Source organism: Coregonus clupeaformis, chromosome 35 (assembly GCF_020615455.1).
Source record: "Coregonus clupeaformis isolate EN_2021a chromosome 35, ASM2061545v1, whole genome shotgun sequence".
In the NCBI taxonomy this organism is placed as follows: Eukaryota; Metazoa; Chordata; class Actinopteri; order Salmoniformes; family Salmonidae; genus Coregonus; species Coregonus clupeaformis.
In genome coordinates, this window is record NC_059226.1 from 190,337 (window position 1) to 216,617 (window position 26,281).

The following is a 26,281-nucleotide window of genomic DNA, read 5'->3' on the forward strand; positions in this document are numbered from 1 at the left end:
AGAGAGTTATAGAGAGACGGGGGAAGAGGGACAGAGTTATAGAGACGGGGACAGAGTTATAGAGACGGGGACAGAGAGTTATAGAGAGACGGGGGACAGAGTTATAGAGAGACGGGAGAAAGAGGGACAGAGTTATAGAGAGACGGGGGAAGAGGGACAGAGTTATAGAGAGACGGGGGAAGAGGGACAGAGAGTCATAGAGAGACGGGGGAAGAGGGACAGAGTTATAGAGAGACGGGGAAAGAGGGACAGAGAGTTATAGAGAGACGGGGGAAGAGGGACAGAGTTATAGAGAGACGGGGGAAAGAGGGACAGAGTTATAGAGGGACAGAGAGTTATACAGAGACGGGGGAAGAGGGACACAGTTATAGAGAGACGGGGGACAGAGAGTTATAGAGAGACGGGGGAAGAGGGAAAGAGAGTTATAGAGGGACAGAGAGTTATAGAGAGACGGGGGAAGAGGGACAGAGTTATAGCGAGACGGGGGAAGAGGGACAGAGTTATAGAGAGACGGGGGAAAGAGGGACAGAGTTATAGAGGGACAGAGAGTTATAGAGAGACGGGGAAAGAGGGACAGAGTTATAGAGGGACAGAGAGTTATAGAGAGACGGGGGAAGAGGGACAGAGTTATAGAGAGACGGGGAAAGAGGGACAGAGTTATAGAGAGACGGGGGAAAGAGGGACAGAGTTATAGAGGGACAGAGAGTTATAGAGAGACGGGGGAAAGAGGGACAGAGTTATAGAGGGACAGAGAGTTATAGAGAGACGGGGGAAAGAGGGACAGAGTTATAGAGAGACGGGGGAAAGAGGGACAGAGTTATAGAGAGACGGGAGAAAGAGGGACAGAGTTATAGAGAGACGGGAGAAAGAGGGACAGAGTTATAGAGGGACAGAGAGACGGGGAAGAGGGACAGAGTTATAGAGAGACGAGGGGAAAGAGGGACAGAGTTATAGAGAGACGGGGGAAGAGGGACAGAGTTATAGAGAGACGGGGAAAGAGGGACAGAGTTATAGAGAGACGGGAGAAAGAGGGACAGAGTTATAGAGAGACGGGGAAAGAGGGACAGAGTTATAGAGAGACGGGGAAAGAGGGACAGAGTTATAGAGAGACGGGGAAAGAGGGACAGAGTTATAGAGAGACGGGGAAGAGGGACAGAGTTATAGAGGACGGGGAAAAGAGGGACAGAGTTATAGAGAGACGGGGAAAGAGGGACAGAGTTATAGAGAGACGGGGAAAGAGGGACAGAGTTATAGAGAGACGGGGAAAGAGGGACAGAGTTATAGAGAGACGGGGAAGAGGGACAGAGTTATAGAGGGACAGAGAGTTATAGAGAGACTGGGGAAGAGGGACAGAGTTATAGAGACGGGGGACAGAGAGTTATAGAGAGACGGGGGACAGAGTTATAGAGAGACGGGAGAAAGAGGGACAGAGTTATAGAGAGACGGGGAAGAGGGACAGAGTTATAGAGAGACGGGGAAGAGGGACAGAGAGTCATAGAGAGACGGGGAAGAGGGACAGAGTTAAGAGAGACGGGGACAGAGAGTTATAGAGAGACGGGGGACAGAGTTATAGAGAGACGGGAGAAAGAGGGACAGAGTTATAGAGAGACGGGGAAAGAGGGACAGAGTTATAGAGAGACGGGGAAAGAGGGACAGAGTTATAGAGGGACAGAGAGTTATAGAGAGAGGGAGGAGGGAAAGAGAGTTATAGAGGGACAGAGAGTTATAGAGAGACGGGGAAAGAGGGACAGAGTTATAGAGAGACGGGGAAAGAGGGACAGAGTTATAGAGAGACGGGAGAAAGAGGGACAGAGTTATAGAGAGACGGGAGAAAGAGGGACAGAGAGTTATAGAGAGACGGGAGAAAGAGGGACAGAGTTATAGAGAGACGGGAGAAAGAGTGACAGAGTTATAGAGAGACGGGGGAAGAGGGACAGAGTTATAGAGGGACAGAGAGTTATAGAGAGACGGGGGAAAGAGGGACAGAGTTATAGAGAGACGGGGGAAAGAGGGACAGAGTTATAGAGGGACAGAGTTATAGAGAGACGGGGGAAAGAGGGACAGAGTTATAGAGGGACAGAGAGTTATAGAGAGACGGGGGAAAGAGGGACAGAGTTATAGAGAGACGGGGAAAGAGGGACAGAGTTATAGAGAGACGGGGAAAGAGGACAGAGTTATAGAGAGACGGGAGAAAGAGGGACAGAGTTATAGAGAGACGGGAGAAAGAGGGACAGAGTTATAGAGGGACAGAGAGTTATAGAGAGACGGGGGAAGAGGGACAGAGTTATAGAGAGACGGGGAAAGAGGGACAGAGTTATAGAGAGACGGGGGAAAGAGGGACAGAGTTATAGAGAGACGGGGAAAGAGGGACAGAGTTATAGAGGGACAGAGAGTTATAGAGAGACGGGGGAAGAGGGACAGAGTTATAGAGGGACAGAGAGTTATAGAGAGACGGGGGAAAGAGGGACAGAGTTATAGAGAGACGGGGGAAAGAGGGACAGAGAGTTATAGAGAGACGGGGGAAAGAGGGACAGAGTTATAGAGGGACAGAGAGTTATAGAGAGACGGGGAAAGAGGGACAGAGTTATAGAGAGACGGGGAAAGAGGGACAGAGTTATAGAGAGACGGGAGAAAGAGGGACAGAGTTATAGAGAGAGGGGGAAAGAGGGACAGAGTTATAGAGGGACAGAGAGTTATAGAGAGACGGGGGAAGAGGGACAGAGTTATAGAGAGACGGGGGACAGAGTTATAGAGAGACGGGGGACAGAGGGACAGAGTTATAGAGAGACGAGGAAAAGAGGGACAGAGTTATAGAGAGACGGGAGAAAGAGGGACAGAGTTATAGAGGGACAGAGAGTTATAGAGAGACGGGGGAAGAGGGACAGAGTTATAGAGAGACGGGGGACAGAGAGTTATAGAGAGACGGGGGACAGAGGGACAGAGTTATAGAGAGACGAGGAAAAGAGGGACAGAGTTATAGAGAGATGGGGGAAAGCGGGACGGAGACACCGTCGTCCCGAAGGTGGGAAGGCAGGCGACAAGCTTAGGTCCAAAATAAGCCCATAGAAACGCATTGGGCTTATTTTGGACCGATTTTGGCGAAAGTGAAACCTCTCGCTTCACCTCTTCCTCTATGGTTTACACACACACCAAGCCCCTCCCCCTACCACTCACAACAACAAAGATGAGAGATCACTTCTTCCTCTCTGACAAGCGGTTTCAACTCGCTATTTGCATTTGAGGTTTGGTCCAACAGAATCGGTCATATGGACACTGGAAACACATTGAGACATTTATTTTACTGTAATAGAGAAGTTAACCTTTCTAACCATACCCTGTATATGTTTCAACTCCCCAGATTTAGAGCAGAGCAGTCAATACTAAAACGGATGTACCAATGAACACTTATTCTGGAAAATTAATGTCCAGGTTGTCTCTCTACTAGCGGTACCACATATCGCTAGTAGCATTTTAGTCTGAACAAACATCTGAACAAAGTGAACAGGCTAGCATGCTGTTCAAACAGCTGGAGAAGGACAGGAGGGTGTGTTCATAACAATTCAACTGTTTTGCCCTGTTAAGCTAGCAAATATAACTATTAGCTGTCTACTTACTAGCACGTGGGCGTATGCTTGAGAGATTGTTAATGAGACCTGTGTTAATTTTCTATAACGCCTGCTACAATATTAGTGAATGTGCATTATGCATGGGTTCTGGTTACGTTTGTACATTTTTATAGACCGACCCGAAAGCCAGATCAGTGATTATTGCAAAAAAAGCAGGTAAAACTATTTAACCTAGCGGTTAAGAGTTTTGGGCCAGTAACCGAAAGGGAATCCCCGAGCCGACTAGGTAAAATAAATATGTCTGTGCTCTTGAGCAAGGCACTTAACCCTAATTACTCCTGTAAGTCGTTCTGGATAAGAGCATCTGCTAAATGACTAAAATGTAAATGTCTTATGGTTGTGGAAGGCATATATTCAGCCTAGGTATAATTTCACAATCCATGAATTCATTAGATTATTGCTGACTGTTTTAAATGCAGTGCATTTGACCTTTAATTGTACAACAAAGCTTATTTAGAGAGAACATTTTTTAAATATATATATATCGTGAATTGGCCATAAATTAGAAAATATCAAGATATGAGTTTTAGGCCATATCGCCCATCCCTATGATCCTGTGGTGTGGACGTATGAGTGAGCCTATGATCCTGTGGTGTGGACGTATGAGTGAGCCTATGATCCTGTGGTGTGGACGTATGAGTGAGCCTATGATCCTGTGGTGTGGACGTATGAGTGAGCCTATGATCCTGTGGTGTGGACGTATGAGTGAGCCTATGATCCTGTGGTGTGGACGTATGAGTGAGCCTATGATCCTGTGGTGTGGACGTATGAGTGAGCCTATGATCCTGTGGTGTGGACGTATGAGTCAGCCTATGATCCTGTGGTGTGGACGTATGAGTGAGCCTATGATCCTGTGGTGTGGACGTATGAGGCCTATGATCCTGTGGTGTGGACGTATGAGGGAGCCTATGATCCTGTGGTGTGGACGTATGAGTCAGCCTATGATCCTGTGGTGTGGACGTATGAGTCAGCCTATGATCCTGTGGTGTTGACGTATGAGTGAGCCTATGATCCTGTGGTGTGGACGTATGAGTGAGCCTATGATCCTGTGGTGTGGACGTATGAGTGAGCCTATGATCCTGTGGTGTGGACGTATGAGTCAGCCTATGATCCTGTGGTGTGGACGTATGAGTCAGCCTATGATCCTGTGGTGTGGACGTATGAGTGAGCCTATGATTCTGTGGTGTGGACGTATGAGTGAGCCTATGATTCTGTGGTGTGGACGTATGAGTGAGCCTATGATCCTGTGGTGTGGACGTATGAGTCAGCCTATGATCCTGTGGTGTGGACGTATGAGTGAGCCTATGATCCTGTGGTGTGGACGTATGAGTGAGCCTATGATCCTGTGGTGTGGACGTATGAGTGAGCCTATGATCCTGTGGTGTGGACGTATGAGTCAGCCTATGATCCTGTGGTGTGGACGTATGAGTGAGCCTATGATCCTGTGGTGTGGACGTATGAGTGAGCCTATGATCCTGTGGTGTGGACGTATGAGTGAGCCTATGAGGCCTATGATCCTGTGGTGTGGACGTATGAGTGAGCCTATGAGGCCTATGATCCTGTGGTGTGGATGTATGAGTGAGCCTATGATCCCATGGTGTGGACGTATGAGTGAGCCTATGATCCCGTGGTGTGGACGTATGAGGCCTATGATCCTGTGGTGTGGACGTATGAGTGAGCCTATGAGGCCAATGATCCCATGGTGTGGACGTATGAGTGAGCCTATGATCCCGTGGTGTGGACGTATGAGGCCTATGATCCTGTGGTGTGGACGTATGAGTGAGCCTATGATCCTGTGGTGTGGACGTATGAGTGAGCCTATGATCCTGTGGTGTGGATGTATGAGTGAGCCTATGATCCCATGGTGTGGACGTATGAGTGAGCCTATGATCCCGTGGTGTGGACGTATGAGGCCTATGATCCTGTGGTGTGGACGTATGAGTGAGCCTATGAGGCCAATGATCCCATGGTGTGGACGTATGAGTGAGCCTATGATCCCGTGGTGTGGACGTATGAGGCCTATGATCCTGTGGTGTGGACGTATGAGTGAGCCTATGAGGCCAATGATCCTGTGCGTGTAATTCGGCTACAATATCTGGTCTGTGAATATTTCCATTTCGTGATGTGTGGTGGAGTTTTAGTGCAAGTCCGGTTTCTTTTAACGAATCCTACAAGCTTTCTAAGATATTCAAAGAAGAAGTTGACCAATTTTCAATGTTCATATCTAATCTGTCTGTGTCTCTCTCTAGGTACTGATATCTCCGTAGGAGAGGAGGTGGCCATCAAGCTAGAATGTGTGAAGACCAAGCACCCACAGCTCCACATCGAGAGCAAGATATACAAGATGATGCAGGGAGGAGGTACGACACTACACCATACATCTGGCCTAGTGGTCATCCTACCAGCTCTTATCTAGATCACTGTAACTGGGGTATTGGTCATCCTACCAGCTCTTATCTAGATCACTGTAACTGGCCTAGTGGTCATCCTACCAGCTCTTATCTAGGTCACTGTAACTGGCCTAGTGGTCATCCTATCAGCTCTTATCTAGATCACTCCTGTAACTGGGGTATTGGTCATCCTGCCAGCTCTTATCTGGATCACTGTAACTGGCCTAGTGGTCATCCTACCAGCTCCTATCTAGGTCACTCCTGTAACTGGTGTATTGGTCATCCTACCAGCTCTTATATACACTATATGGCCAAAGGTATGTGGACACCCCTTCAAATTAGTGGATTCGGCTATTTCAGCCACACCCGTTGTTGACCAGTATATAAAATCGAGCACACCGCCATGCAATCTCCATAGACAAACATTAGCAGTAGAATGTCCCATACTGAAGAGCTCCGTGACTTTCAACGTTGCACCATCATAGGATGCCACCTTTCCAACAAGTCAGTTCGTCTAATTTCTGCCCAGCTAGAGCTGCCCCAGCCGCGAAGTGGTAGGCCACACAAGCTCACAGAACGGGACTGCCGAGGGCTGAAATGCATAGCGCTTAACGATAGTCTGTCCTCGGTTGCAACACTCACTACCGAGTTCCAAACTGCCTCTGGAAGCAACGTCAGCACAACAACTGTTAGTCGGGAGCTTCATGAAAAGGGTTTCCGTGCCCGAGCAGCCGCACACAAGCCTAAGATGAGTGGTGTAAAGCTCGCCTCCATTGGACTCTGGAGCAGTGGAAACGCGTTCTCTGGAGTGATAAATCACGCTTCACCATCTGGCAGTCCGACAGACGAATCAGGGTTTGGCGGATGCCAGGAGAACGCTACCTGCATTGGACTGCGGATGTTTTTTATGGTTCGGGCTAGGCGCCATAGTTCCAGTGAAGGAAAATCTTAACACTACAGCATACAATGACATTCTAGACGATTCTGTGCTTCCAACTTTGTGGCAACAGTTTTGTGAAGGCCCTTTCCTGTTTCAGTATGACAATGCCCCCGTGCACAAAGTGAGGTCCATACAGAAAGGTCGGTGTGGAAGAACTTGACAGAGCCCTGACCTCCACCTCATCGAACACCTTTGGGATGAATTGGAACACCGACTGCGAGCCAGGCCTAATCGCCCAACATCAGTGCCCGACCTCACTAATGCTCTTGTAGCTGAATGGAAGCAAGTCCCCGCAGCAATGTTCCAACATCTAGTGGAAAGCCTTCCCAGACGAGTGGAGGCTGTTTATAGCTGTGAAGGGGAGACCAACTACATGATTTTGGAATGAGATGTTTGACGAGTAGTAACTCCTGTAACTGCCCTGCACTGTCCTGGGTCCATACCAGAACACACCACCCTTAATGTACTGCTACTTATGTAACTACAATCACTCATCTCAACACATCCCTCTTATACACAGTCCCCTCACCCCCTCCTCACCTCACCTTACCCCAAACACTCCCCTAACATAAATAATAATCCAATCCCCTTACCCACCCTCTCCTTTCACTCCAGTTGTCTGACCCTGTCTGCCAGATGGCTCCAGTCCAGGCGTGACCTATTGATCCTGGTGTAGATGGAGAGTGTGGTGTAATTAGCTGAGGATGAAAAGTCGACGGCGTGCTCACATCAAACGGCCTGTAGTGGGGCTGTCGACGGCGTGCTCACATCAAACGGCCTGTAGTGGGCTGTCAGAAAGTCTTCAGGTGCAGGGTTCAAATATACAAAATAAAAGGGAAACCCCGCCCTCACTGGAATACTGTTGCAGTTTGAATGTATTGTTGACCTCTGCTGCTGCTAAAATACATGAAAACTGCTAAAGTATTCCAGCAAGTGCAGGTCATTGTAATTAGCTGAGTAACAGGACACAGCCAGGTTAGCCCTGTCCTGAGGTTATTAGCTGAGTAATAGGACACAGCCAGGTTAGCCCTGTCCTGAGGTTATTAGCTGAGTAATAGGACACAGCCAGGTTAGCCCTGTCCTGAGGTTATTAGCTGAGTAATAGGACACAGCCAGGTTAGCCCTGACCTGAGGTTATTAGCTGAGTAATACGACACAGCCAGGTTAGCCCTGTCCTGAGGTTATTAGCTGAGTAACAGGACACAGCCAGGTTAGCCCTGTCCTGAGGTTATTAGCTGAGTAATAGGACACAGCCAGGTTAGCCCTGTCCTGAGGTTATTAGCTGAGTAACAGGACAGAGCCAGGTTAGCCCTGACCTGAGGTTATTAGCTGAGTAATAGGACACAGCCAGGTTAGCCCTGTCCTGAGGTTATTAGCTGAGTAACAGGACACAGCCAGGTTAGCCCTGTCCTGAGGTTATTAGCTGAGTAATAGGACACAGCCAGGTTAGCCCTGTCCTGAGGTTATTAGCTGAGTAACAGGACACAGCCAGGTTAGCCCTGTCCTGAGGTTATTAGCTGAGTAACAGGACACAGCCAGGTTAGCCCTGACCTGAGGTTATTAGCTGAGTAATAGGACACAGCCAGGTTAGCCCTGTCCTGAGGTTATTAGCTGAGTAACAGGACACAGCCAGGTTAGCCCTGTCCTGAGGTTATTAGCTGAGTAATAGGACACAGCCAGGTTAGCCCTGTCCTGAGGTTATTAGCTGAGTAATAGGACACAGCCAGGTTAGCCCTGTCCTGAGGTTATTAGCTGAGTAATAGGACACAGCCAGGTTAGCCCTGTCCTGAGGTTATTAGCTGAGTAACAGGACAGAGCCAGGTTAGCCCTGTCCTGAGGTTATTAGCTGAGTAACAGGACACAGCCAGGTTAGCCCTGTCCTGAGGTTATTAGCTGAGTAACAGGACACAGCCAGGTTAGCCCTGTCCTGAGGTTATTAGCTGAGTAACAGGACAGAGCCAGGTTAGCCCCTGACCTGAGGTTATTAGCTGAGTAATAGGACAGAGCCAGGTTAGCCCTGTCCTGAGGTTATTAGCTGAGTAACAGGACACAGCCAGGTTAGCCCTGTCCTGAGGTTATTAGCTGAGTAACAGGACACAGCCAGGTTAGCCCTGTCCTGAGGTTATTAGCTGAGTAACAGGACAGAGCCAGGTTAGCCCTGTCCTGAGGTTATTAGCTGAGTAATAGGACACAGCCAGGTTAGCCCTGTCCTGAGGTTATTAGCTGAGTAATTGGACACAGCCAGGTTAGCCCTGTCCTGAGGTTATTAGCTGTTAGCCCTGTCCTGAGGTTATTAGCTGAGTAATAGGACACAGCCAGGTTAGCCCTGTCCTGAAGTTATTAGCTGAGTAATAGGACACAGCCAGGTTAGCCCTGTCCTGAGGTTATTAGCTGAGTAACAGGACAGAGCCAGGTTAGCCCCTGTCCTGAGGTTATTAGCTGAGTAATAGGACACAGCCAGGTTAGCCGTGTCCTGAGGTTATTAGCTGAGTAATTGGACAGAGCCAGGTTAGCTCTGGAGTTAGACCTGTCCTGAGGTTATTAGCTGAGTAATTGGACAGAGCCAGGTTAGCCCTGTCCTGAGGTTATTAGCTGAGTAATAGGACACAGCCAGGTTAGCCCTGTCCTGAGGTTATTAGCTGAGTAACAGGACACAGCCAGGTTAGCCCTGTCCTGAGGTTATTAGCTGAGTAACAGGACACAGCCAGGTTAGCCCTGTCCTGAGGTTATTAGCTGAGTAACAGGACACAGCCAGGTTAGCCCTGTCCTGAGGTTATTAGCTGAGTAACAGGACAGAGCCAGGTTAGCCCTGACCTGAGGTTATTAGCTGAGTAACAGGACACAGCCAGGTTAGCCCTGTCCTGAGGTTATTAGCTGAGTAACAGGACACAGCCAGGTTAGCCCTGTCCTGAGGTTATTAGCTGAGTAACAGGACACAGCCAGGTTAGCCCTGTCCTGAGGTTATTAGCTGAGTAATAGGACACATCCAGGTTAGCCCTGACCTGAGGTTATTAGCTGAGTAACAGGACAGAGCCAGGTTAGCCCTGTCCTGAGGTTATTAGCTGAGTAACAGGACAGAGCCAGGTTAGCCCTGTCCTGAGGTTATTAGCTGAGTAACAGGACAGAGCCAGGTTAGCCCTGTCCTGAGGTTATTAGCTGAGTAACAGGACAGAGCCAGGTTAGCCCTGTCCTGAGGTTATTAGCTGAGTAACAGGACACAGCCAGGTTAGCCCTGTCCTGAGGTTATTAGCTGAGTAATAGGACACAGCCAGGTTAGCCCTGTCCTGAGGTTATTAGCTGAGTAATAGGACACAGCCAGGTTAGCCCTGTCCTGAGGTTATTAGCTGAGTAACAGGACACAGCCAGGTTAGCCCTGTCCTGAGGTTATTAGCTGAGTAACAGGACACAGCCAGGTTAGCCCTGTCCTGAGGTTATTAGCTGAGTAACAGGACAGAGCCAGGTTAGCCCTGACCTGAGGTTATTAGCTGAGTAACAGGACACAGCCAGGTTAGCCCTGACCTGAGGTTATTAGCTGAGTAATAGGACACAGCCAGGTTAGCCCTGTCCTGAGGTTATTAGCTGAGTAATAGGACACAGCCAGGTTAGCCCTGTCCTGAGGTTATTAGCTGAGTAATAGGACACAGCCAGGTTAGCCCTGTCCTGAGGGTTATTAGCTGAGTAATTGGACACAGCCAGGTTAGCCCTGACCTGAGGTTATTAGCTGAGTAACAGGACAGAGCCAGGTTAGCCCTGTCCTGAGGTTATTAGCTGAGTAACAGGACAGAGCCAGGTTAGCCCTGTCCTGAGGTTATTAGCTGAGTAATTGGACACAGCCAGGTTAGCCCTGACCTGAGGTTATTAGCTGAGTAACAGGACAGAGCCAGGTTAGCCCTGTCCTGAGGTTATTAGCTGAGTAACAGGACACAGCCAGGTTAGCCCTGTCCTGAGGTTATTAGCTGAGTAATAGGACACAGCCAGGTTAGCCCTGTCCTGAGGTTATTAGCTGAGTAACAGGACAGAGCCAGGTTAGCCCTGTCCTGAGGTTATTAGCTGAGTAACAGGGCACAGCCAGGTTAGCCCTGTCCTGAGGTTATTAGCTGAGTAACAGGACACAGCCAGGTTAGCCCTGTCCTGAGGTTATTAGCTGAGTAATAGGACACAGCCAGGTTAGCCCTGTCCTGAGGTTATTAGCTGAGTAACAGGACACAGCCAGGTTAGCCCTGTCCTGAGGTTATTAGCTGAGTAACAGGACACAGCCAGGTTAGCCCTGTCCTGAGGTTATTAGCTGAGTAACAGGACAGAGCCAGGTTAGCCCTGACCTGAGGTTATTAGCTGAGTAACAGGACACAGCCAGGTTAGCCCTGTCCTGAGGTTATTAGCTGAGTAATAGGACACAGCCAGGTTAGCCCTGTCCTGAGGTTATTAGCTGAGTAATAGGACACAGCCAGGTTAGCCCTGTTTTGAGGTTATTAGCTGAGTAACAGGACACAGCCAGGTTAGCCCTGTCCTGAGGTTATTAGCTGAGTAACAGGACAGAGCCAGGTTAGCCCTGTCCTGAGGTTATTAGCTGAGTAACAGGACAGAGCCAGGTTAGCCCTGTCCTGAGGTTATTAGCTGAGTAACAGGACACAGCCAGGTTAGCCCTGTCCTGAGGTTATTAGCTGAGTAATAGGACACAGCCAGGTTAGCCCTGTCCTGAGGTTATTAGCTGAGTAACAGGACAGAGCCAGGTTAGCCCTGACCTGAGGTTATTAGCTGAGTAACAGGACACAGCCAGGTTAGCCCTGTCCTGAGGTTATTAGCTGAGTAATAGGACACAGCCAGGTTAGCCCTGTCCTGAGGTTATTAGCTGAGTAATAGGACACAGCCAGGTTAGCCCTGTCCTGAGGTTATTAGCTGAGTAATAGGACACAGCCAGGTTAGCCCTGTCCTGAGGTTATTAGCTGAGTAACAGGACACAGCCAGGTTAGCCCTGTCCTGAGGTTATTAGCTGAGTAATAGGACACATCCAGGTTAGCCCTGACCTGAGGTTATTAGCTGAGTAACAGGACAGAGCCAGGTTAGCCCTGTCCTGAGGTTATTAGCTGAGTAACAGGACAGAGCCAGTTTAGCCCTGTCCTGAGGTTATTAGCTGAGTAACAGGACAGAGCCAGGTTAGCCCTGTCCTGAGGTTATTAGCTGAGTAACAGGACAGAGCCAGGTTAGCCCTGTCCTGAGGTTATTAGCTGAGTAATAGGACACAGCCAGGTTAGCCCTGTCCTGAGGTTATTAGCTGAGTAACAGGACAGAGCCAGGTTAGCCCTGTCCTGAGGTTATTAGCTGAGTAATAGGACACAGCCAGGTTAGCCCTGTCCTGAGGTTATTAGCTGAGTAACAGGACACAGCCAGGTTAGCCCTGACCTGAGGTTATTAGCTGAGTAACAGGACACAGCCAGGTTAGCCCTGTCCTGAGGTTATTAGCTGAGTAACAGGACACAGCCAGGTTAGCCCTGTCCTGAGGTTATTAGCTGAGTAATAGGACACAGCCAGGTTAGCCCTGTCCTGAGGTTATTAGCTGAGTAACAGGACACAGCCAGGTTAGCCCTGTCCTGAGGTTATTAGCTGAGTAATGGACACAGCCAGGTTAGCCCTGTCCTGAGGTTATTAGCTGAGTAACAGGACACAGCCAGGTTAGCCCTGTCCTGAGGTTATTAGCTGAGTAATAGGACACAGCCAGGTTAGCCCTGTCCTGAGGTTATTAGGTGAGTAATAGGACACAGCCAGGTTAGCCCTGTCCTGAGGTTATTAGGTGAGTAATAGGACACAGCCAGGTTAGCCCTGTCCTGAGGTTATTAGCTGAGTAATAGGACACAGCCAGGTTAGCCCTGACCTGAGGTTATTAGCTGAGTAACAGGACACAGCCAGGTTAGCCCTGTCCTGAGGTTATTAGCTGAGTAATAGGACACAGCCAGGTTAGCCCTGTCCTGAGGTTATTAGCTGAGTAACAGGACAGAGCCAGGTTAGCCCTGACCTGAGGTTATTAGCTGAGTAATTGGACACAGCCAGGTTAGCCCTGACCTGAGGTTATTAGCTGAGTAATTGGACACAGCCAGGTTAGGCCTGACCTGAGGTTATTAGCTGAGTAACAGGACAGAGCCAGGTTAGCCCTGTCCTGAGGTTATTAGCTGAGTAACAGGACAGAGCCAGGTTAGCCCTGTCCTGAGGTTATTAGCTGAGTAATTGGACACAGCCAGGTTAGCCCTGACCTGAGGTTATTAGCTGAGTAACAGGACAGAGCCAGGTTAGCCCTGTCCTGAGGTTATTAGCTGAGTAACAGGACACAGCCAGGTTAGCCCTGTCCTGAGGTTATTAGCTGAGTAATAGGACACAGCCAGGTTAGCCCTGTCCTGAGGTTATTAGCTGAGTAACAGGACAGAGCCAGGTTAGCCCTGACCTGAGGTTATTAGCTGAGTAATAGGACACAGCCAGGTTAGCCCTGTCCTGAGGTTATTAGCTGAGTAATAGGACACAGCCAGGTTAGCCCTGTCCTGAGGTTATTAGCTGAGTAATAGGACACAGCCAGGTTAGCCCTGTCCTGAGGTTATTAGCTGAGTAACAGGACACAGCCAGGTTAGCCCTGTCCTGAGGTTATTAGCTGAGTAATAGGACACAGCCAGGTTAGCCCTGTCCTGAGGTTATTAGCTGAGTAACAGGACAGAGCCAGGTTAGCCCTGACCTGAGGTTATTAGCTGAGTAACAGGACACAGCCAGGTTAGCCCTGTCCTGAGGTTATTAGCTGAGTAATAGGACACAGCCAGGTTATCCCTGTCCTGAGGTTATTAGCTGAGTAATAGGACACAGCCAGGTTAGCCCTGTCCTGAGGTTATTAGCTGAGTAACAGGACACAGCCAGGTTAGCCCTGTCCTGAGGTTATTAGCTGAGTAATAGGACACAGCCAGGTTAGCCCTGTCCTGAGGTTATTAGCTGAGTAACAGGACACAGCCAGGTTAGCCCTGTCCTGAGGTTATTAGCTGAGTAACAGGACACAGCCAGGTTAGCCCTGTCCTGAGGTTATTAGCTGAGTAACAGGACAGAGCCAGGTTAGCCCTGACCTGAGGTTATTAGCTGAGTAATAGGACACAGCCAGGTTAGCCCTGTCCTGAGGTTATTAGCTGAGTAACAGGACAGAGCCAGGTTAGCCCTGTCCTGAGGTTATTAGCTGAGTAACAGGACAGAGCCAGGTTAGCCCTGTCCTGAGGTTATTAGCTGTTAGCCCTGTCCTGAGGTTATTAGCTGAGTAATAGGACACAGCCAGGTTAGCCCTGTCCTGAAGTTATTAGCTGAGTAATAGGACACAGCCAGGTTAGCCCTGTCCTGAGGTTATTAGCTGAGTAACAGGACAGAGCCAGGTTAGCCCTGTCCTGAGGTTATTAGCTGAGTAATAGGACACAGCCAGGTTAGCCCTGTCCTGAGGTTATTAGCTGAGTAATTGGACAGAGCCAGGTTAGCTCTGGAGTTAGACCTGTCCTGAGGTTATTAGCTGAGTAATTGGACAGAGCCAGGTTAGCCCTGTCCTGAGGTTATTAGCTGAGTAATAGGACACAGCCAGGTTAGCCCTGTCCTGAGGTTATTAGCTGAGTAACAGGACACAGCCAGGTTAGCCCTGTCCTGAGGTTATTAGCTGAGTAACAGGACACAGCCAGGTTAGCCCTGTCCTGAGGTTATTAGCTGAGTAACAGGACACAGCCAGGTTAGCCCTGTCCTGAGGTTATTAGCTGAGTAACAGGACAGAGCCAGGTTAGCCCTGACCTGAGGTTATTAGCTGAGTAACAGGACACAGCCAGGTTAGCCCTGTCCTGAGGTTATTAGCTGAGTAACAGGACACAGCCAGGTTAGCCCTGTCCTGAGGTTATTAGCTGAGTAACAGGACACAGCCAGGTTAGCCCTGACCTGAGGTTATTAGCTGAGTAACAGGACAGAGCCAGGTTAGCCCTGACCTGAGGTTATTAGCTGAGTAACAGGACAGAGCCAGGTTAGCCCTGTCCTGAGGTTATTAGCTGAGTAACAGGACAGAGCCAGGTTAGCCCTGTCCTGAGGTTATTAGCTGAGTAACAGGACAGAGCCAGGTTAGCCCTGTCCTGAGGTTATAAGCTGAGTAACAGGACAGAGCCAGGTTAGCCCTGTCCTGAGGTTATTAGCTGAGTAACAGGACACAGCCAGGTTAGCCCTGTCCTGAGGTTATTAGCTGAGTAACAGGACACAGCCAGGTTAGCCCTGTCCTGAGGTTATTAGCTGAGTAACAGGACACAGCCAGGTTAGCCCTGACCTGAGGTTATTAGCTGAGTAACAGGACACAGCCAGGTTAGCCCTGTCCTGAGGTTATTAGCTGAGTAACAGGACAGAGCCAGGTTAGCCCTGACCTGAGGTTATTAGCTGAGTAATAGGACACAGCCAGGTTAGCCCTGTCCTGAGGTTATTAGCTGAGTAATAGGACACAGCCAGGTTAGCCCTGTCCTGAGGTTATTAGCTGAGTAACAGGACACAGCCAGGTTAGCCCTGTCCTGAGGTTATTAGCTGAGTAATAGGACACAGCCAGGTTAGCCCTGTCCTGAGGTTATTAGCTGAGTAACAGGACAGAGCCAGGTTAGCCCTGTCCTGAGGTTATTAGCTGAGTAACAGGACACAGCCAGGTTAGCCCTGTCCTGAGGTTATTAGCTGAGTAACAGGACACAGCCAGGTTAGCCCTGTCCTGAGGTTATTAGCTGAGTAATAGGACACAGCCAGGTTAGCCCTGTCCTGAGGTTATTAGCTGAGTAACAGGACACAGCCAGGTTAGCCCTGTCCTGAGGTTATTAGCTGAGTAACAGGACACAGCCAGGTTAGCCCTGTCCTGAGGTTATTAGCTGAGTAACAGGACACAGCCAGGTTAGCCCTGTCCTGAGGTTATTAGCTGAGTAACAGGACACAGCCAGGTTAGCCCTGTCCTGAGGTTATTAGCTGAGTAACAGGACAGAGCCAGGTTAGCCCTGACCTGAGGTTATTAGCTGAGTAATAGGACACAGCCAGGTTAGCCCTGTCCTGAGGTTATTAGCTGAGTAACAGGACAGAGCCAGGTTAGCCCTGTCCTGAGGTTATTAGCTGAGTAACAGGACAGAGCCAGGTTAGCCCTGTCCTGAGGTTATTAGCTGTTAGCCCTGTCCTGAGGTTATTAGCTGAGTAATAGGACACAGCCAGGTTAGCCCTGTCCTGAGGTTATTAGCTGAGTAATAGGACACAGCCAGGTTAGCCCCTGTCCTGAGGTTATTAGCTGAGTAACAGGACAGAGCCAGGTTAGCCCTGTCCTGAGGTTATTAGCTGAGTAATAGGACACAGCCAGGTTAGCCCTGTCCTGAGGTTATTAGCTGAGTAATTGGACAGAGCCAGGTTAGCTCTGAGTAGACCTGTCCTGAGGTTATTAGCTGAGTAAGTATTGGACAGAAGCCAGGTTAGCCCTGTCCTGAGGTTATTAGCTGAGTAATAGGACACAGCCAGGTTAGCCCTGTCCTGAGGTTATTAGCTGAGTAACAGGACACAGCCAGGTTAGCCCTGTCCTGAGGTTATTAGCTGAGTAACAGGACACAGCCAGGTTAGCCCTGTCCTGAGGTTATTAGCTGAGTAACAGGACACAGCCAGGTTAGCCCTGTCCTGAGGTTATTAGCTGAGTAACAGGACAGAGCCAGGTTAGCCCTGACCTGAGGTTATTAGCTGAGTAACAGGACAGAGCCAGGTTAGCCCTGTCCTGAGGTTATTAGCTGAGTAACAGGACACAGCCAGGTTAGCCCTGTCCTGAGGTTATTAGCTGAGTAACAGGACACAGCCAGGTTAGCCCTGACCTGAGGTTATTAGCTGAGTAACAGGACAGAGCCAGGTTAGCCCTGACCTGAGGTTATTAGCTGAGTAACAGGACAGAGCCAGGTTAGCCCTGTCCTGAGGTTATTAGCTGAGTAACAGGACAGAGCCAGGTTAGCCCTGTCCTGAGGTTATTAGCTGAGTAACAGGACAGAGCCAGGTTAGCCCTGTCCTGAGGTTATAAGCTGAGTAACAGGACAGAGCCAGGTTAGCCCTGTCCTGAGGTTATTAGCTGAGTAACAGGACAGAGCCAGGTTAGCCCTGTCCTGAGGTTATTAGCTGAGTAATAGGACACAGCCAGGTTAGCCCTGTCCTGAGGTTATTAGCTGAGTAATAGGACACAGCCAGGTTAGCCCTGTCCTGAGGTTATTAGCTGAGTAACAGGACACAGCCAGGTTAGCCCTGTCCTGAGGTTATTAGCTGAGTAACAGGACACAGCCAGGTTAGCCCTGTCCTGAGGTTATTAGCTGAGTAATAGGACACAGCCAGGTTAGCCCTGTCCTGAGGTTATTAGCTGAGTAACAGGACACAGCCAGGTTAGCCCTGTCCTGAGGTTATTAGCTGAGTAACAGGACAGAGCCAGGTTAGCCTGTCCTGAGGTTATTAGCTGAGTAACAGGACACAGCCAGGTTAGCCCCCTGACCTGAGGTTATTAGCTGAGTAACAGGACAGAGCCAGGTTAGCCCTGTCCTGAGGTTATTAGCTGAGTAATAGGACACAGCCAGGTTAGCCCTGTCCTGAGGTTATTAGCTGAGTAATAGGACACAGCCAGGTTAGCCCTGTCCTGAGGTTATTAGCTGAGTAATAGGACACAGCCAGGTTAGCCCTGTCCTGAGGTTATTAGCTGAGTAACAGGACACAGCCAGGTTAGCCCTGTCCTGAGGTTATTAGCTGAGTAATAGGACACATCCAGGTTAGCCCTGACCTGAGGTTATTAGCTGAGTAACAGGACAGAGCCAGGTTAGCCCTGTCCTGAGGTTATTAGCTGAGTAACAGGACAGAGCCAGGTTAGCCCTGTCCTGAGGTTATTAGCTGAGTAACAGGACAGAGCCAGGTTAGCCCTGTCCTGAGGTTATTAGCTGAGTAACAGGACAGAGCCAGGTTAGCCCTGTCCTGAGGTTATTAGCTGAGTAACAGGACACAGCCAGGTTAGCCCTGTCCTGAGGTTATTAGCTGAGTAATAGGACACAGCCAGGTTAGCCCTGTCCTGAGGTTATTAGCTGAGTAACAGGACACAGCCAGGTTAGCCCTGTCCTGAGGTTATTAGCTGAGTAACAGGACACAGCCAGGTTAGCCCTGTCCTGAGGTTATTAGCTGAGTAACAGGACACAGCCAGGTTAGCCCTGTCCTGAGGTTATTAGCTGAGTAACAGGACACAGCCAGGTTAGCCCTGTCCTGAGGTTATTAGCTGAGTAATAGGACACAGCCAGGTTAGCCCTGTCCTGAGGTTATTAGCTGAGTAACAGGACACAGCCAGGTTAGCCCTGTCCTGAGGTTATTAGCTGAGTAATACGACACAGCCAGGTTAGCCCTGTCCTGAGGTTATTAGCTGAGTAACAGGACACAGCCAGGTTAGCCCTGTCCTGAGGTTATTAGCTGAGTAACAGGACAGAGCCAGGTTAGCCCTGTCCTGAGGTTATTAGCTGAGTAACAGGACAGAGCCAGGTTAGCCCTGTCCTGAGGTTATTAGCTGAGTAACAGGACAGAGCCAGGTTAGCCCTGTCCTGAGGTTATTAGCTGAGTAACAGGACAGAGCCAGGTTAGCCCTGTCCTGAGGTTATTAGCCAAGTAACAGGACAGAGCCAGGTTAGCCCTGTCCTGAGGTTATTAGCTGAGTAATAGGACACAGCCAGGTTAGCCCTGTCCTTAGGTTATTAGCTGAGTAACAGGACAGAGCCAGGTTAGCCCTGTCCTGAGGTTATTAGCTGAGTAATAGGACACAGCCAGGTTAGCCCTGTCCTGAGGTTATTAGCTGAGTAACAGGACACAGCCAGGTTAGCCCTGACCTGAGGTTATTAGCTGAGTAACAGGACACAGCCAGGTTAGCCCTGTCCTGAGGTTATTAGCTGAGTAACAGGACACAGCCAGGTTAGCCCTGTCCTGAGGTTATTAGCTGAGTAATAGGACACAGCCAGGTTAGCCCTGTCCTGAGGTTATTAGCTGAGTAACAGGACACAGCCAGGTTAGCCCTGTCCTGAGGTTATTAGCTGAGTAATACGACACAGCCAGGTTAGCCCTGTCCTGAGGTTATTAGCTGAGTAACAGGACACAGCCAGGTTAGCCCTGTCCTGAGGTTATTAGCTGAGTAACAGGACACAGCCAGGTTAGCCCTGACCTGAGGTTATTAGCTGAGTAACAGGACACAGCCAGGTTAGCCCTGTCCTGAGGTTATTAGCTGAGTAATAGGACACAGCCAGGTTAGCCCTGTCCTGAGGTTATTAGGTGAGTAATAGGACACAGCCAGGTTAGCCCTGTCCTGAGGTTATTAGCTGAGTAATAGGACACAGCCAGGTTAGCCCTGACCTGAGGTTATTAGCTGAGTAACAGGACACAGCCAGGTTAGCCCTGTCCTGAGGTTATTAGCTGAGTAATAGGACACAGCCAGGTTAGCCCTGTCCTGAGGTTATTAGCTGAGTAACAGGACAGAGCCAGGTTAGCCCTGACCTGAGGTTATTAGCTGAGTAATTGGACACAGCCAGGTTAGCCCTGACCTGAGGTTATTAGCTGAGTAATTGGACACAGCCAGGTTAGGCCTGACCTGAGGTTATTAGCTGAGTAACAGGACAGAGCCAGGTTAGCCCTGTCCTGAGGTTATTAGCTGAGTAACAGGACAGAGCCAGGTTAGCCCTGTCCTGAGGTTATTGCTGAGTAATTGGACACAGCCAGGTTAGCCCTGACCTGAGGTTATTAGCTGAGTAACAGGACAGAGCCAGGTTAGCCCTGTCCTGAGGTTATTAGCTGAGTAACAGGACACAGCCAGGTTAGCCCTGTCCTGAGGTTATTAGCTGAGTAATAGGACACAGCCAGGTTAGCCCTGTCCTGAGGTTATTAGCTGAGTAACAGGACAGAGCCAGGTTAGCCCTGACCTGAGGTTATTAGCTGAGTAATAGGACACAGCCAGGTTAGCCCTGTCCTGAGGTTATTAGCTGAGTAATAGGACACAGCCAGGTTAGCCCTGTCCTGAGGTTATTAGCTGAGTAATAGGACACAGCCAGGTTAGCCCTGTCCTGAGGTTATTAGCTGAGTAACAGGACACAGCCAGGTTAGCCCTGTCCTGAGGTTATTAGCTGAGTAACAGGACACAGCCAGGTTAGCCCTGTCCTGAGGTTATTAGCTGAGTAATAGGACACAGCCAGGTTAGCCCTGTCCTGAGGTTATTAGCTGAGTAACAGGACAGAGCCAGGTTAGCCCTGACCTGAGGTTATTAGCTGAGTAACAGGACACAGCCAGGTTAGCCCTGTCCTGAGGTTATTAGCTGAGTAACAGGACACAGCCAGGTTATCCCTGTCCTGAGGTTATTAGCTGAGTAATAGGACACAGCCAGGTTAGCCCTGTCCTGAGGTTATTAGCTGAGTAACAGGACACAGCCAGGTTAGCCCTGTCCTGAGGTTATTAGCTGAGTAATAGGACACAGCCAGGTTAGCCCCTGTCCTGAGGTTATTAGCTGAGTAACAGGACACAGCCAGGTTAGCCCTGTCCTGAGGTTATTAGCTGAGTAACAGGACACAGCCAGGTTAGCCCTGTCCTGAGGTTATTAGCTGAGTAACAGGACAGAGCCAGGTTAGCCCTGACCTGAGGTTATTAGCTGAGTAATAGGACACAGCCAGGTTAGCCCTGTCCTGAGGTTATTAGCTGAGTAACAGGACAGAGCCAGGTTAGCCCTGTCCTGAGGTTATTAGCTGAGTAACAGGACAGAGCCAGGTTAGCCCTGTCCTGAGGTTATTAGCTGAGTAATAGGACACAGCCAGGTTAGCCCTGACCTGAGGTTATTAGCTGAGTAATAGGACAGAGCCAGGTTAGCCCTGTCCTGAGGTTATTAGCTGAGTAACAGGACAGAGCCAGGTTAGCCCTGTCCTGAGGTTATTAGCTGAGTGACAGAGCCAGGTTAGCCCTGTCCTGAGGTTATGCTGAGTAACAGGCCTTACCCTGTCCTGAGTTGTTAGCTAGTAGGACAGAGCCAGGTTAGCCCTGTCCTGAGGTTATTAGCTGAGTAACAGGACAGAGCCAGGTTAGCCCTGTCCTGAGGTTATTAGCTGAGTAATAGGACAGAGCCAGGTTAGCCCTGTCCTGAGGTTATTAGCTGAGTAATAGGACACAGCCAGGTTAGCCCTGTCCTGAGGTTATTAGCTGAGTAATAGGACACAGCCAGGTTAGCCCTGTCCTGAGGTTATTAGCTGAGTAACAGGACAGAGCCAGGTTAGCCCTGTCCTGAGGTTATTAGCTGAGTAATAGGACACAGCCAGGTTAGCCCTGTCCTGAGGTTATTAGCTGAGTAACAGGACACAGCCAGGTTAGCCCTGACCTGAGGTTATTAGCTGAGTAATAGGACAGAGCCAGGTTAGCCCTGTCCTGAGGTTATTAGCTGAGTAATAGGACACAGCCAGGTTAGCCCTGTCCTGAGGTTATTAGCTGAGTAACAGGACAGAGCCAGGTTAGCCCTGTCCTGAGGTTATTAGCTGAGTAACAGGACAGAGCCAGGTTAGCCCTGTCCTGAGGTTATTAGCTGAGTAACAGGACAGAGCCAGGTTAGCCCTGTCCTGAGGTTATTAGCTGAGTAATAGGACACAGCCAGGTTAGCCCTGTCCTGAGGTTATTAGCTGAGTAATAGGACACAGCCAGGTTAGCCCTGTCCTGAGGTTATTAGCTGAGTAATAGGACACAGCCAGGTTAGCCCTGTCCTGAGGTTATTAGCTGAGTAACAGGACACAGCCAGGTTAGCCCTGTCCTTAGGTTATTAGCTGAGTAACAGGACAGAGCCAGGTTAGCCCTGACCTGAGGTTATTAGCTGAGTAATAGGACACAGCCATGTTAGCCCTGTCCTGAGGTTATTAGCTGAGTAATAGGACACAGCCAGGTTAGCCCTGTCCTGAGGTTATTAGCTGAGTAACAGGACAGAGCCAGGTTAGCCCTGTCCTGAGGTTATTAGCTGAGTAACAGGACACAGCCAGGTTAGCCCTGTCCTGAGGTTATTAGCTGAGTAACAGGACAGAGCCAGGTTAGCCCTGACCTGAGGTTATTAGCTGAGTAATAGGACACAGCCAGGTTAGCCCTGTCCTGAGGTTATTAGCTGAGTAACAGGACAGAGCCAGGTTAGCCCTGTCCTGAGGTTATTAGCTGAGTAATAGGACACAGCCAGGTTAGCCCTGTCCTGAGGTTATTAGCTGAGTAATAGGACACAGCCAGGTTAGCCCTGTCCTGAGGTTATTAGCTGAGTAACAGGACACAGCCAGGTTAGCCCTGTCCTGAGGTTATTAGCTGAGTAATAGGGACACAGCCAGGTTAGCCCTGTCCTGAGGTTATTAGCTGAGTAACAGGACACAGCCAGGTTAGCCCTGTCCTGAGGTTATTAGCTGAGTAATAGGACACAGCCAGGTTAGCCCTGTCCTGAGGTTATTAGCTGAGTAACAGGACACAGCCAGGTTAGCCCTGTCCTGAGGTTATTAGCTGAGTAATAGGACACAGCCAGGTTAGCCCTGTCCTGAGGTTATTAGCTGAGTAACAGGACAGAGCCAGGTTAGCCCTGTCCTGAGGTTATTAGCTGAGTAATAGGACACAGCCAGGTTAGCCCTGTCCTGAGGTTATTAGCTGAGTAATAGGACACAGCCAGGTTAGCCCTGACCTGAGGTTATTAGCTGAGTAACAGGACACAGCCAGGTTAGCCCTGACCTGAGGTTATTAGCTGAGTAATAGGACACAGCCAGGTTAGCCCTGTCCTGAGGTTATTAGCTGAGTAACAGGACAGAGCCAGGTTAGCCCTGTCCTGAGGTTATTAGCTGAGTAATAGGACACAGCCAGGTTAGCCCTGTCCTGAGGTTATTAGCTGAGTAATAGGACACAGCCAGGTTAGCCCTGACCTGAGGTTATTAGCTGAGTAATAGGACACAGCCAGGTTAGCCCTGTCCTGAGGTTATTAGCTGAGTAACAGGACAGAGCCAGGTTAGCCCTGTCCTGAGGTTATTAGCTGAGTAATAGGACACAGCCAGGTTAGCCCTGTCCTGAGGTTATTAGCTGAGTAATAGGACACAGCCAGGTTAGCCCTGACCTGAGGTTATTAGCTGAGTAACAGGACAGAGCCAGGTTAGCCCTGTCCTGAGGTTATTAGCTGAGTAATAGGACACAGCCAGGTTAGCCCTGTCCTGAGGTTATTAGCTGAGTAATAGGACACAGCCAGGTTAGCCCTGACCTGAGGTTATTAGCTGAGTAACAGGACAGAGCCAGGTTAGCCCTGTCCTGAGGTTATTAGCTGAGTAATAGGACACAGCCAGGTTAGCCCTGTCCTGAGGTTATTAGCTGAGTAATAGGACACAGCCAGGTTAGCCCTGACCTGAGGTTATTAGCTGAGTAACAGGACAGAGCCAGGTTAGCCCTGTCCTGAGGTTATTAGCTGAGTAATAGGACACAGCCAGGTTAGCCCTGTCCTGAGGTTATTAGCTGAGTAATAGGACACAGCCAGGTTAGCCCTGTCCTGAGGTTATTAGCTGAGTAATAGGACACAGCCAGGTTAGCCCTGTCCTGAGGTTATTAGCTGAGTAATAGGACACAGCCAGGTTAGCCCTGACCTGAGGTTATTAGCTGAGTAATAGGACACAGCCAGGTTAGCCCTGTCCTGAGGTTATTAGCTGAGTAATAGGACACAGCCAGGTTAGGCCTGACCTGAGGTTATTAGCTGAGTAACAGGACAGAGCCAGGTTAGCCCTGTCCTGAGGTTATTAGCTGAGTAACAGGACACAGCCAGGTTAGCCCTGTCCTGAGGTTATTAGCTGAGTAACAGGACAGAGCCAGGTTAGCCCTGTCCTGAGGTTATTAGCTGAGTAATAGGACACAGCCAGGTTAGCCCTGTCCTGAGGTTATTAGCTGAGTAATAGGACACAGCCAGGTTAGCCCTGACCTGAGGTTATTAGCTGAGTAACAGGACAGAGCCAGGTTAGCCCTGTCCTGAGGTTATTAGCTGAGTACATTAACATACAGCCTCACCACTATGGGTTATCTTGCTCTGGTCTAGTAGAGGTTGGAGGTCTCATTAACATACAGCCTCACCACTATGTCAGTCAGGATCGTCTGTGACCTTTACCCTGGCCAGTCAGTCATTAAGGATTCTCTGTGACCTTTACCCTGGCCGGTCGGTCAGTCAGGATCATCTGTGACCTTTACCCTGGCTGGTCAGTCAGGATCGTCTGTGACCTTTACCCTGGCTGGTCAGTCAGGATCGTCTGTGACCTTTACCCTGGCTGCTCAGTCAGGATCGTCTGTGACCTTTACCCTGGCTGGTCAGTCAGGATCGTCTGTGACCTTTACCCTGGCTGCTCAGTCAGGATCGTCTGTGCGTGTGTGAAGGTGTGCTCGCCCCTACAGGGTGTGTGTTGTGTGAAAGTGTGTTAACCTCCAGGGTGTGTGTTGTGTGAAGGTGTGTTAACCTCCAGGGTGTGTGTTGTGTGAAGGTGTGTTAACCTCCAGGGTGTGTGTTGTGTGAAGGTGTGTGTTGTGTGAAAGTGTGTTAACCTCCAGGGTGTGTGTTGTGTGAAGGTGTGTTAACCTCCAGGGTGTGTGTTGTGTGAAGGTGTGTTTCCCTGAAGGGTGTGTGTGGTGTGTGTGTGTTTTTCCCTCCAGGGTGTGTGTTATGTGTGTAACAGCCTGCAGTCCCAGTAACAGGCCTATCCTATAGAGGGAAGGGGGAGGTGTGGGGGAGGGGCAGAGTCGCTCGCTGCATTTCTCTTCTCTGGGGCTCCTCCAGCTCATGAATATTCATACACTGTGTGCGTGTGGTAAAATGAGCCTCCAGTGTAGCAGCGAGAACAAAGCACAACCATGTTGTATTATATGATCAAAAAGAGACGACACAATGCTGCACTACCATCATCATTATCCCCTTGGTCATGCAGCAGGGTAATGAGGACTAAGGGGATAATGATGGTCGTGCAGCAGGGCAATGAGGACTAAGGGGATAATGATGGTCGTGCAGCAGGGCAATGAGGACTAAGGGGATAATGATGGTCGTGCAGCAGGGTAATGAGGACAGGCAATAATGATGATGGTCGTGCAGCAGGGTAATGAGGACTAAGGGGATAATGATGATGGTCGTGCAGCAGGGTAATGAGGACTATCATCATTATTGCCTTTGTCCCATTACCCTGCTGCACGACCATCATTATCCCCTTAGTCCTCATCGCCCTGCTGCACGACCATCATTATCCCCTTAGTCCTCATTACCCTGCTGTACAACCATCATCATTATCCCCTTAGTCCTCATTACCCTGCTGTACGACCATCATCCCCTTAGTCCTCATTACCCTGCTGCACGACCATCATCATTATCCCCTTAGTCCTCATTACCCTGCTACCCTACTGACCACTGGATCAATACACACCATGTTGCTCTATCAATATTGGCTAATCAATATGATCTACAGTGAGGGAAAAAAGTATTTGATCCCCTGCTGATTTTGTACGTTTGCCCACTGACAAAGACATGATCACTCTATAATTTTAATGGTAGGTTTAATTGAACAGTGAGAGACAGAATAACAACAACAAAATCCAGACAAACTCATGTCAAAAATGTTATAAATTGAGTTGCATTTTAATGAGGGAAATAAGTATTTGACCCCTCTGCAAAACATGACTTAGTACTTGGTGGCAAAACCCTTGTTGGCAATCACAGAGGTCAGACGTTTCTTGTAGTTGGCCACCAGGTTTGCACACATCTCAGGAGGGATTTTGCCCCACTCCTCTTTGCAGATCTTCTCCAAGTCATTAAGGTTTCGAGGGTGACGTTTGGCAACTCGAACCTTCAGCTCCCTCCACAGATTTTCTATGGGATTAAGGTCTGGAGACTGGCTAGGCCACTCCAGGACCTTAATGTGCTTCTTCTTGAGCCACTCCTTTGTTGCCTTGGCTGTGTGTTTTGGGTCATTGTCATGCTGGAATACCCATCCACAACCCATTTTCAATGCCCTGGCTGAGGGAAGGAGGTTCTCACCCAAGATTTGACAGTACATGGCCCTGTCCATTGTCCCTTTGATGCGGTGAAGTTGTCCTGTCCCCTCCAAAACATAATGTTTCCACCTCCATGTTTGACGGTGGGGATGGTGTTCTTGGGGTCATAGGCAGCATTCCTCCTCCTCCAAACACGGCAAGTTGAGTTGATGCCAAAGAGCTCGATTTTGGTCTCATCTGACCACAACACTTTCACCCAGTTCTCCTCTGAATCATTCAGATGTTCATTGGCAAAATTCAGACGG

The 26,281-nt window shown here is 49.4% G+C and overlaps 1 protein-coding gene across 1 annotated transcript in view; it reads left to right on the forward strand.

The window, feature by feature from the left end:
* LOC121551499 (casein kinase I-like) overlaps positions 1 to 26,281 on the forward strand; it is a 71,601-nt gene that overhangs the window by 17,626 nt on the left and 27,694 nt on the right. Inside the window, exon 2 of the mRNA XM_045210728.1 lies at positions 5,876 to 5,986. Coding sequence (XP_045066663.1) covers positions 5,876 to 5,986 — 111 coding nt within the window. The remainder of the gene's footprint in view (positions 1 to 5,875; positions 5,987 to 26,281) is intronic.